Consider the following 12,591-nt stretch of genomic DNA (forward strand, 5'->3'; position numbering starts at 1 on the left):
GAGCTTTGTTTGCACTGATAAAGGTGATTTTCACAATATTTAGATTTTTTTTTTTTTGCACTCTTAGATTCCAGATTTCCAAGGCAAATATTGTCATATCAAACCATGCAACTCTAATTTATTCATCTTTCACATAATGCACGAATTCACATGTTCAAAAAAATCACTGTTGTTATTATTTTTGTGGTCCAGGGTTTCTCAAATATGTGACGCTGGACAACAAAACTAGTGTTAAGTTGCCTGGGTATATTTTGGCAATGACCAAAACAACATGCATAAGTCAAAATTAGGCTGTAGATTTAGACTTTTAAGCCATAATCATATTAAATAAAGGTAATTTCTTTATAGTTCCATTAAGATATTTTGCCAATTTCATATTGGTCAAAAATTTAAACTCATTATTATTTTGCACAACATTAGAGGTGATTATTTCAACATTTAGACTTTTTTTTCACCTTCAGATTCAAGACTTTTAAATCTCAGCCAACTATTGTCCATTCAAACCATTCAATGCTAATTTATTCCGCTTTCATATAATGCAAAACCAGTTTTAAGTTGCACAGCTATTTTTCCCAATTACCAAAACAAGATTGGTCAAAAGGATAGATTTAGATGCCAGCGTATTTAAACAGCTTATTTATTCAGCTTTCACATAATGCAGAAAACTCCATCTTCAAAAATTCATACTCTTGCCTGGTTTTGTAGTCCAGGGTTTCTCAAATGTGATATATTTTGGTATACTTTTGTCAATGACCAACTCAACATGGGTAAAAATTAGGCCATAGATTGAGACTGCCAGATGTTAGTTGTCAAAAATCCTATTAAATACATTAAATAAAGATTATGTTTCATATTTTTTTTTAATTAATTTCCTATTGTACATAAATGAAATCTCAGTTTTAATTTTTTGGAGAGCTTAATTTGCACACATATAAAGGTGATTTTCTCAATATTTAGATTTTTTTCTCATATATCTTATGAATCTCAATCTTCAAAAATTCACACTTGTGGCTGGTTTGAGGTCCAGGGTTTCTCAAATATGTAACTCTGGACCACAAAACCAGTGCTGAGTTGCACGGGAATATTTTTGGCAATGACCAAAGAAACATTGTGTGTCAAAATCATAGATTATTTAGTATTAAAATCATTACAATAATAAATAAAGATCATGTTCCATTATATTTTGTAAAAATAAATAAATAAATGAAATAATAATATTAATAATAATAATAAGATATTAATAAGATATTATAATAAGATACCATTAAGATATTTTGTAACAATTGTACATATTGTAAATAAATAAAACCTAATTATTATTTTGCACAAACTTAAAGGTGATTTTCTTAATATTTAGATGCTTTTGCACACTCAGATACCAGATTGGTATCTCAGCCAAATATTGTCCAAAAGTTGCATGGGGAAAACAGCATCGGTCAAAACTATAGCTTTAAACTTTTGTGCCAAAACTATATTAAATAAAGATCCTGTTTCATGCAGATATTTTGTAAAAAATAATAATAATAATAATAAATAAATAAATAAAATATAATAATAATAATAAAATATTTTATAGTAATAATAATGTATTTATTTTTTAAATAAATATTGACATTATTGTGTATTTTCTTTTATTTTATTGTACTGTTTTTTTGTATTTATTTCTATGTAAATAGACCAACCGAAGATTCAAAGTAAATTCATAAATTATTAGCACTTTATTTATGACGCATGTATTAAAAAAAGGCATAATATATTTACAGACATTTACCTGGGTTTCTCAAATATCTCATATATGTGTTGCACGGGTATATTTTTGGCAATTACCAACACAACATGGGTCCAAATTAGCCCATAGATTTGGACTTTTATGCCAAAATCCTATTAAATAAAGATCCTGTTTCATTAAGTTATTGTGTCAATTTTCTATTGTACAATTTAAATCCCAGTGTTGATTTTTGAGGAGTTTAATTTGCACATTTAATGAGGATTTTAGATTTGTGTTTTATTTTGCACCCTCATATTCCAGATTTTCAAACATCTCAGCCAAAGACTGTCCTATCAAACCATGCAACACTAATTTATTCAGCTTTCAGATGCATATTCACTAACTCATGACTGGTTTTGTGGGTTTGTCAAATCAAATGTGTGAGCATGGACACATGACGTGGACTCTCTCTCTCTCCCCCCGTGTGTGTGTGCCTACACTGAGATGCTGATGCTGCCCTGCTCGAGCTGTAAAACACGGGCTCCTGCTGAGTCATGGCTCCATTCCTGAAGCACCAGCAGATGAAAGATTACCCGCCGAAGACCTTCATCCTCATCATCATCACAGCATCAAACAGCCTCGTTTATAGACACGGGCGGAGAGAGAAGCGCGTGTAGGAGTGGCTGTCCTACATCGCAATGATCGCTGCGGCTTTCCTGGTCTTATTGAGACCCTTAAGTCTTCAGTGTGTGTTATTGCTGCTGCTGCTTTTAATAGGAACTATCGCCACCGTGCTCTTTCTGTGCTGTTGGCACCGCAAGCTCCGCAATGAGAAAATCCCTATAAAATCTGTGCTCTCCAGGCGCTCCAGGAGTCGCGGTGAGTAGGCATCACGCCTATACGACATATAGCCATGTAAATGCGTGTGTTTATAACGTGTCATTGCGTAAAACGTGCTTGAGGATGGTGTTTATTGGTGGTTTTCATTCATTTGTGTCTTCATGAGCTCATCAGAACAAGCGCATGCGAGGAATTGTCAACCTCATTTGTGCGTGTGTCCTTATTTTATGTATGTGTGTGTGTTTGTGCTAATGAAGTGTGTTTTATTTTAAGAGCAGATAAAGTCATGTGCTGAATACTCAGACTGAATGCATGTGGGGTTTGTTTCAATCATTCCCATTTGTTCTAGAAGCTGGTTTCCGGCCGCATCATTTTCGCTCTGAGGTAAATCTCTTTCTCTTGCTCCGTCTGTCAAGGTCATTAGCAGAAATGTAGAGCAGATAATGGATAAAGATGATGAGATTTGATCTAAATGTTGTGCTTTGCTTGTCAGTTATGCAGTGCGTTCATGCTGGATGAGAAATAGTAGCCTATAAGCAACTGCGTGAAATGCGCATTGCGCATGTGTGGCTGATTAATAATTCAGGAATTCAGTCTACTTTTAGGTTGTTTTTTTTGTGTAAATATTGCATGCTATACAATAAATAAACATTTGTCATCTAATATAAAGCACCAACAGATCGCAGTTAACATGCTAGGATAGGGAAAAACTGCAGTAGTTGCATCAGACAGTTTTGTAATAATAAATAAAAAATTCGTAGCAATTCGTTTTGTGGTGATGTTGTGCTCATTGTTTTTTATTATTATTAATTTTTAGAAATTTGAAATACACTCACCGGCCACTTTATTAGGTACACCTGTCCAACTGCTCGTTAACGCAAGATTCTAATCAGCCAATCGCATGGCAGCAACTCAATGCATTTAGGCATGTAGACATAATAAAGGCGATCTGCTGCAGTTCAAACTGAGCATCAGAATTGGGAAGAAAGGGGATTTTAACGTGGAATGATTGTTGGTTCCAGACGGGCTGGTCTGAGTATTTCAGAAACTGCTGATCTACTGGGAATTTCATGCACAACCATCTCTAGGTTTTACAGAGAATGGTCTGACAAAGAGGAAATATCCAGTGAGCGGCAGTTCTGTGGGCGCAAATGCCTTGTTGATGCTCAGAGGAGAATGGCCAGACTGGTTCCAGCTGATGGAAAGGCAACAGTAACTCAAATAAGCACTCGTTACAGCCGAGCTCTGCAGAAGAGCATCTCTGAACACACAACACGTCCAACCTTGAGGCGGATGGGCTACAGCAGCAGAAGAGCACACCGGGTGCCGCTCCTGTCAGCTAAGAACAGGAAACTGAGGCTACAATTCACACAGACTCACCAAAACTGGACAATAGAAGATTGGAGAAACGTTGCTGCTCTGATGAGTCTCCATTTCTGCTGACACATTCAGATGCTCGGCTCACAATTTGGTCTTAACAACATGAAAGCATGGATCATCCTGCCTTGTATCAGCGGTTCAGGCTGGTGCTGGTGGTGTAATGGTGTGGGGGAGATTTTCTTTGGGTCCATTAGTACCAATTGAGCATCAACGCCACAGCCTACCTGAGTATTGCTGCTGACCATGTCCATCCCTTTATGAGCACAGTGTCTCCATCTTCTGATGGCTACTTCCAGCAGGATAACGCAGCATGTCATAAAGCTCAATCATCTCAGACTGGTTTCTTGAACATGACGATGAGTTCACTGTACTCAAATGGCCTCCACAGTCACCAGAGCTCAATCCAATAGAGCAGCTTTGGGATGTGGTGGAACGGGAGATTGGATCCATGCACGTGCAGCCGACAAATCTGCAGCAACTGTGTGATGCTATCATGTCAATATGGAGCAAAATCTCTGAGGAACATTTCCAGTAGCTTGTTGAATCTACACCATGAAGGATTAAGGCAGTTCTGAAGGTAAAAGGGGGTCCAACCTGCTACTAGTAAGGTGTACCTAATAAAGTGGCCGCTGAGTGTACTTCAATTGTAGTAACAAAAAGAACAAAACAAAACAAAAAGTTAAAATGCCAGGGGTAATATAGGCTAAATTACAAAATAAAAGTTTAAATGTTCACAAGCAAAAGATCACTGCTATAACTGAATATTATAAAAAATATACTATATCTTAAGATGCAGATAGGCTAGTGTTTCAGAAATTGTGTCCAAGTAATATTTTAAATCTTTACAAAAAAAAAAAACAGGACTTCACAGAGAGATATTTGCATTTGTGTAAAAGGATTTTGCTAGATGTTGTGCTCGTTGTTTGACAGGTGTGTCGTCACAGTCCTCGTCATGTGAGGAGAAGCGCACGTGCGCGCGTGTCCGAAGAGAAGCCGCTGGTCGAGAGCGAGCCTGACTCGAGCGCATCCGTGAGGAAACGCAGAGTAAAGAAGAGAGTCCAGCCGGAGTTTTACCACACTGTGCAGCTCACACCAACACGAAAACCAGTAGGTATACACAGACTAACCACACACTGACTCCACACTGTACAGATATATCCGGAAATTAGCAGTTTTCCATATTTTGTGATTCATTTTTTTTCCCCCCTATTTATTTCCACTCTTGAATTGCAATATGGGAGCTTAATCGGTCTTCCAACAACTTTAAACCTTAAAATAGTGACTTTTATGAACATTTTTAATAGTGTGCAGTGTTATATTGTCTGGGTTGGTGTTGTATATTACACTAAAAACACCTCGAAATAAACTGCAGCACATTGTCTGCTATTTTGCAGACTTATTTCTCTAGATATTAGCTAATTTTTTTACATTGTTATTATTTTAATGATCTTAATTAATAGATTTATTCATATGCATTACTTAGTTTTATACTTTAAGCATATTGAATATGTTAGATCACTGGTTCTCAAACTGTGGTGCGTGTACCACTAGTAGTACGCAGGCTTTCTTCTAGTAGTACGCGGAGGAATCACTGAGTAATGAAAGAAAAAGTAATACAATTTTAATCATTTGATGCATATGATAACACCAATGTGGTCAGCATTGGCTGTTCTCTAAAGCCTACGATTAAAGCGATGTGCTTAGAATGTTTGCTTTAGTGCAATGCATCATCAACTGCTAAAAATCTGGCACAGAACTAGAGAGAGAGGTGCGTGGTGCTTGCAGAGCAGATACACGCTAGATCAGTGGTCCAAACCCTCGGGCCACAGAGCGACACCGATCTGTTGGTCAATTGGTACCGTTACCTGAACAATCATTTATTTTAATGATAACCCTTTATTTAAAAAAAATACATCTACACCTGAGTGCCCAAATTTAACCCACAGGCTAGAAAAATGAGTAAGACCTGCAGCACGAGGCGCTTGCATATTCCAGGCCTCCCCAGTTGAAAACATCTTAGCTTTTCAGAATGCTGCACCGCAAGTCACGAGACAAAAAAAACGACCGATCAGCTTCATATTTTGTATGGAATTTAATTTCGGTAGACTAATTATCACAGACAAACACAGAACACCCAAACACTGCAGTGCTTTTTACCTTTCTCCATGAATAAAACCTGTATCAGAGTGCAGCAATGTTTTGTCAGCTTGACATCCTCTGAGAAGGTTTCCTAGCAATCTACATACAAGTAAATGTTTAGATTTCAAAAGGTTTGACAAATATGTCATATGCACATGCAGCATATATTTCAAAATGTATCAAAAATTGTGTCAATATAAATATGACTCTGCCTCGTTTTTGTACTGTGCTGTGATGTGGATGCTTCTTTGGCCAACTACGCTACTGTATTTCAATACTGGTCATTATGGTGGCACAATTAGGGAGAGACAATTTTTTTCTTAGGTGGAACTTGGTGAAAAAAGTTCGAGAACCACTGTGTTAGATTATAAATATTGTGTGATTGTATTTATAATTCTCATTATAATTAATTATATTAGGCTATAATAATTATAATTATATTAAGAGTTGACATCATTTCTGATAAGTCTTTTGTTTCTTATACAGGATTTTGCACCACTGTATTTGCATATTATACAATAATTGAGTACACGTCATTTTGAAAATGATTTTTATCTTTATCTCAGTCAATAAAAGTGATATATTTTGCTGCATTTGAACAGAACAGATTTGTTAAACAGATATATTTATTACAATAATATTTTAGTCAACAAACATATTTAGAAATAGAAAGGGTCACAGTTTATTTTGATGGTCCGTTTGTTGAATTTAAGTTGCATTGCATCTACATGCCAACTAATTCTCATATTATTAGTAAACTGTTAGGTTGGGGTTAGTGTAAGTTGATATGTACTTGCAAAGTGTCTTACAGTCAGTTAGATGTCTGATGAAGGAGCAGCATCAGCAGATATAAGGCAGACAGTGTACTAATATTCAAATAGACCATCAAAATAAAGTGTTATCATAGAAACATAATACATTTAAAATAATTTGAAACATTGCAAAAAAAAAACATTTTTTCTCCAGATTTTTTTATGTTTAAGTAAATACTTTCCCTTAACTTTTGTTGGATGAGCTCCAAATTTGGCTTCAGAACTGACTAAGCTAATGCATTTGCACAAATGTAATATAGTAAAGCGTGCTATAGTAATCTAAATGAGAGATTTGTGAGGGTGAGGTGAACTCATTTATGCTGAACACTGAATATGTGGAAATTAAAAGAGCAGATTTTAAAAATATTCCTATTTGACTGAACAGTAGAAACGGTTCACTGTTCACTGTAATTCAGCAAGACTCTGGTGAATGGCAGGAAGTGTTCAAAGGACCTTTGTAGGGGATATTTATACTTATAAAAACAGGATGTAGATGAGAGCGATGTTGCATGTGTGGATTTTGGGCGCTCTGCTCCTTTCTTCTTCAGATTTGAGAGAGAACCTATCTCTCCTGAAGAGAACCTGAAAGCATCTCTTATTACGGTGAACATCACAGAAATAGTTGTACAGTAAAGCTGCTTCTGATCTGTATTTCCTTACAGATGAACTCGATCTTTGTTCACGGAGGAACAATCAATAATTGTACATCAGCATGCCTGATAATGCCAAGTACACTGCAGCACACTGTGTAGTACATTGTGCATAACATTTCTGCATACAGTTGAAGTCTGAATTATTCGCCCTCCTGTATGTTTTGTATATCCCAATACAAAATATACAATCCTGTTTATCCCCATTTCTGTTTAATGGAGAGCAGAGTTCCTCAACACATTTCTAATCATAATAGTTTTGATAACTCATCTCTAATAGCTGATTTCTTTTCTCTTTGTCATGATGACAGCACATAATATTAGACTAGATATTCTTCAAGACACTAGTGTTCAGCTTAAAGTCACATTTAAAGGCTTCACTAGGGTAATTAGGGTAAAGTTAGGGTAATTAGGCAAGTCATTGTATAACAGTGGTTTTGTCACACCCTGTCTGTGTGTTTGTTTTCAGTTTCCCTGCTGAAAAATCCAGCTTAAACCAGCCTAGGCTGGTTGGCTGGTTTTAGCTGGTCGACCAGGCTGGTTTTAGAGGGGTTTTGGCCATTTCCAGGCTGGTTTCCAGCCATTTCCAGCCTGGTCTTAGCTGGTCAGGCTGGGAGATGACCAGCTAAAACTAGCTTGACCAGCCTAGCCAAGCTGGGAGTCCAGCCAAAACCAGCTATATCCAGCTTAAACCAGGCTGGTCAAGCTGGTTTTAGCTGGATTTAGCTGGTCATTTTCCAGCCTGACCAGCTAAGACCAGGCTGGAAATGGCTGGAAACCAGCCTGGAAATGGCCAAAACCCCTCTAAAACCAGCCTGGTCAACCAGCTAAAACCAGCCAACCAGCCTAGGCTGGTTTAAGCTGGATTTTTCAGCAGGGGTGACCATCCCCATGTGCTCCTTTGTTCTAGTTCCCGCCATGTCGTTATGTTCATCACCTTCACCTGTGTTCATCCCCTGTAGGTAATCAGTCTCATCATCCCCTGCATATTTATAGTCCCTGTGTTTAGTCTTTAATTGTCCGGTATTCTCACTAAGTTGATGTCTGTCCTCACTCCATGTCCTTCCTTCCTTCCTTCCTTCCTTCCTTCCTTCCTTCCTTCCTTCCTTCCTTCCTTCCTTCCTTCCTTCGTCTGTCTGTCCGTCCCTCCGTCCATCCAAGTGTATTGACAATAAATATTCGTGTTTTGATAATCCTGAGATCCTGTACCTTCCTGTAGTGAACAGGCGTTACAGGTTTGTTCTGGAGACAGTCCAAAACAAATGATGCTTAAGAGGGCTAATAATATTGAGCTTAAAATGGCTTTAAAACAATTAAAAACTGCTTTTCTAGCCTAAATAAAACAAATAAGACTCTCTCCAGAATAAAAAATATAGGAAATACTGTGAGAAATTCCTGAATCTGTTCAACATCATTTGGGAAATATCTGAAGGAGAAACAGAAATTCAGAGGAGGGCGAGTCGTTCTGACTTCAACTGTATTGAAGCATTACTGCTGTCAAGTGAAAACACAGTAGTTTTAGTAACATGATGAGAACGATATTGCTGTTATTATTGCATGTGTGTGTTGTGTGTTTTCTGAACTGCACTGAAACACATGCTGTCTGACCCAGTGTCAGTGTGTGCTGCACCTGTTCGCTTTCATTCACTCTCACACATGGTTTGCATACTGAAAGCTGAAAGCAGTTGTCAGACTTTTACTCCAGTGCATGTTAGGGCTCTTGAACACTTTATATAACACACACACACACACACACACACACACACACACACACACTGTACATTTTGCACAGGGGTCGCCACAGTGGAATGAACTGCCAACTTATCCAGCATGTTTTACGCATGCCCTTCCAGCTGCAACCCATCACTGGGAAACATCTATACAGACTCATTCACACACACACAACGGATGGGTTTGGACTGTGGGGGAAACCGGAGCACCTGGAGGAAACCCATGCCAACACGGGGAGAACATGCAAACTCCACACAGAAACGCCAACTGACATAGCCGAGGCTCGAACCAGCGACCTTCTTGCTGTGAGGCGAATGTGCTCCCCACTGCGCCACCGTGCAGCCTATATCACTATTATTATTAATATAATTGCACTTCAGTTGCATGAAGATGGAACAGCCAACATGATGATTTCAGATTGTTTTCAGGACAGCAACACATTTATTTAGCAGCAGATGAAAACTTCAGAGAGATTTTACAATGTTTTTAATAATAATTTTTTCTAATGTTGAAATAATATGATCAGTAAGCCATGATGACAATGTTTTTTTCAGTCATAGCTTTCAGAATGCTAAATTAATCCTTTTATCAACCTATTTTATGCACTTATGTTTATACAAGCAGTTTTAACTCAATTTAATACGAGTTAGAGTTAAACAGATCATAAGATAATATATTTGATTCAACCTTAAATTGTATTTTTGCATTGCATTGGAGATAATAATATTCATACCATGCTTTTATTCATTCATTTATTCGTTTTCCTTCAGCTTAGGTGCTTTATTAATCAGAGGTTGCCACAGTGGAATGAACCGCCAACTATTCCAGTGTAATGAAAAAAGTTCAGCTAGTATAGGTGCTGCGCAGGTACACAAACTCCTCTGACCTCTAATGTTGCTCTAGCGGCAGATGCTGGAGGTCATGGTCTTTAGCCTCCATGTTAGAGCACCTGACTCCCATGTGGAAGGTCATTGGTTCGATCCCCGAGTGGTTGTAGGACCGGCATGGTTACATTGGTGCCTTGACCCGGATGGGAGTGTGGTTTAGGGCTGTGAGTGTAACGGAGGCCAGCTAGTAAGTGCTGTGCAGGTAAACCTCACTCCTCTGACCTCTAATGGTGCTCTGGCCTCACACACTAGAGGCCATGGTCTTAAGCTTTCTTGTTAGAGCAACTGACTCCCATGCGGAAGGTTGCCAGTTCGATCCCAGCTCGGAGCGGGTTGGGTGGTGTAGGACCGGCGGGGTTACACCAGCATATGTTTTACGCTGCAGATGCCCTTCCGGCTGCAACCCAGTGCTGGGAAACACCCACACACACTCATTCAAACACACACACTCACACACTATGGCCAATTTAGCCCCTTGTGTTTGTTTGGACTGTGAGGGAAACCGAAGCACCCGGAAGAAACACAGTCCAGGGAGAACATGCAAACTACACACAAAAACACCTTCTGAGCCAGCTGGGACTCAAACCAATGACCTTCTTGCTGAGTTGACAGTGCTAACCACTGAGCCACCGTGCCGCCCTATATATATATTCATTCATTTTCTTGTCGGCTTAATCCGGGGTCGCCACAGCGGAATGAACCACCAACTTATCCAGCAACTTAACCGACAACTTATCCAGCAAGTTTTTACGCAGAGGATGCCCTTCCAGCTGCAACCCATCTGTGGGAAACATCCACACACATACACTATACACTATGGACAATTTAGCCAATTTCACCTGTACCGCATGTCTTTGGACTGTGGGGGAAACCGGAGCACCCGAATGCAGGGAGAACATGCAAACTCCACACAGAAACGCCAACTGAGCCGAGGCTCGAACCAGCGACCTTCTTGCTTGAGGCGACAGCACTACCTACTGCGTCACTACTTGATGAATATCTATATATATTTATTTATATTAATTTATTACAATTGTATAAATAAATAATTAATAAACAGTTAATAACCTGAAATTATATATATCTAATATAAATGATATAATGTTATAACTATAAACATATAGATTAAATTTTTTCTTCACATTTGCTACAAAAAATATAATTTAATATTTATTATTGCAACATAATAGAATTTTGCTTTTCTTTTCTTCTGAGTAACAGCTTTATTTTCGATAATTAGAGCAGATTTACTGTAGAAAGGATGTGTAGTGAAAGTGAAAGAACCGCAGGTGTGTGTGTGTGTGTGTGTGTGTGTGTGCGTGCGTGTGTTTGTGTGTGTGTGTGTGTGTGTGTGTGTGTGTGTGTGTGTGTGTGTGTGTGTGTGTGTGTGTGTGTGTGTGTGTGTGTGTGTGGATGGAGACAGCAGCACTGAAGTCTGTCCCGGTGATGGCGCTGTAACACCGCGGCTGGTGGACGCGCATTACCGGAGATCTCCGTCCGCTCTGCGCGTGTCCGTGCACGGTGACGCCGCGGGTTTGCACTGCTCTCCCAACGCAATCTGCTTTCTCTCTCCGGGGGATTCACACTGTTTCATGCTCGGGATCAAACCGGGCGGAATACCGTCACAAGGGTGTGGTTCTGTCCGAAAATGACATAAACGGCATGTCGGAGCAGCCTTTAATAGAGATGTACACTGCGGTGAGTGTGGTGTCGTCCTGACGGGGGAGCCACGATGCATCAGTCATTGTTTTCGCTGAAAGGCTAATGTGATGGTGTGTTTTTGTGCATGTGTGTGTTTATGAATGGGCGATTTATTGCATGTCTATTGTGTGTGTTTGGCAGAGCTCCGGGTCCGGTAACGCGTCTCTGCGCTGCTCTATGTCTTCATCCGCGGATTTCTCAGATGATGAAGAGTATAGTGTGAAATCTGGGTCGGTGTCGCCGGCACCAGGGGACACTTTACCGTGGAATTTACCCAGACATGAGCGCTCGAAGCGGAAGATCCAGGGAGGATCCGTGCTGGATCCAGCCGAGAGAGCGGTGCTCAGGATCGCCGGTAGGAAAACACTGAATTCTGGCTCTCTGTTTGAATGCACACATAAACATCTGTTCAGTTTACAGTGTTTTTGAACTGTACTATTGTTTAAGTGTACTGTACTGTTAATTCAATTTTAGTGGCATTACTCAAGTATTGCCAAAGCATTGCACATTATTAAATAAACAATTAATTAAATCGTGATTATATTATACATATATATAAAAACAAGAAGAAAAACAACAACAAAACACACAATTATAATTTTAATAAATAAATACACAAATTAGAAAAGAAAAAGACTAATATGAAGATTAAAAAGATAACGAAAGAGAAATAAATATTGTTATATATTATAATTAAATATTAAAGACATAATTAAATATTGAGTAATGTCACTTTTAATGCA

At 38.8% G+C, this 12,591-nt stretch overlaps 2 protein-coding genes across 17 annotated transcripts in view; both read left to right on the forward strand.

Moving 5' to 3' along the window:
• tnfaip3 (tumor necrosis factor, alpha-induced protein 3) overlaps positions 1–7,950 on the forward strand; it is a 254,770-nt gene extending 246,820 nt beyond the window's left edge. The window contains exon 10 of the transcript XR_015505613.1: positions 7,810–7,950. The gene's annotated coding sequence lies outside the window, so the exon portion shown is untranslated. The remainder of the gene's footprint in view (positions 1–7,809) is intronic.
• dst (dystonin) overlaps positions 2,207–12,591 on the forward strand; it is a 291,289-nt gene continuing 280,904 nt past the window's right edge. For 8 of the 16 annotated variants that reach the window (XM_087278728.1, XM_087278746.1, XM_087278748.1 and 5 more), the window contains exons 1-4: positions 2,207–2,587; positions 2,901–2,932; positions 4,859–5,035; positions 11,990–12,203. In XM_087278728.1, coding sequence (XP_087134854.1) covers positions 2,407–2,587; positions 2,901–2,932; positions 4,859–5,035; positions 11,990–12,203 — 604 coding nt within the window. In that variant the 5' untranslated portion in view covers positions 2,207–2,406. Of the gene's footprint in view, positions 2,588–2,897; positions 2,933–4,858; positions 5,036–11,646; positions 11,846–11,989; positions 12,204–12,591 lie in introns of those variants that run through there. The other 8 variants (XM_087278733.1, XM_087278737.1, XM_087278734.1 and 5 more) reach the window with 2 other exon arrangements.

Source organism: Danio rerio, chromosome 13, assembly GCF_052040795.2.
Source record: "Danio rerio strain M-AB ecotype USA chromosome 13, GRCz13ab, whole genome shotgun sequence".
NCBI lineage: Eukaryota > Metazoa > Chordata > Actinopteri > Cypriniformes > Danionidae > Danio > Danio rerio.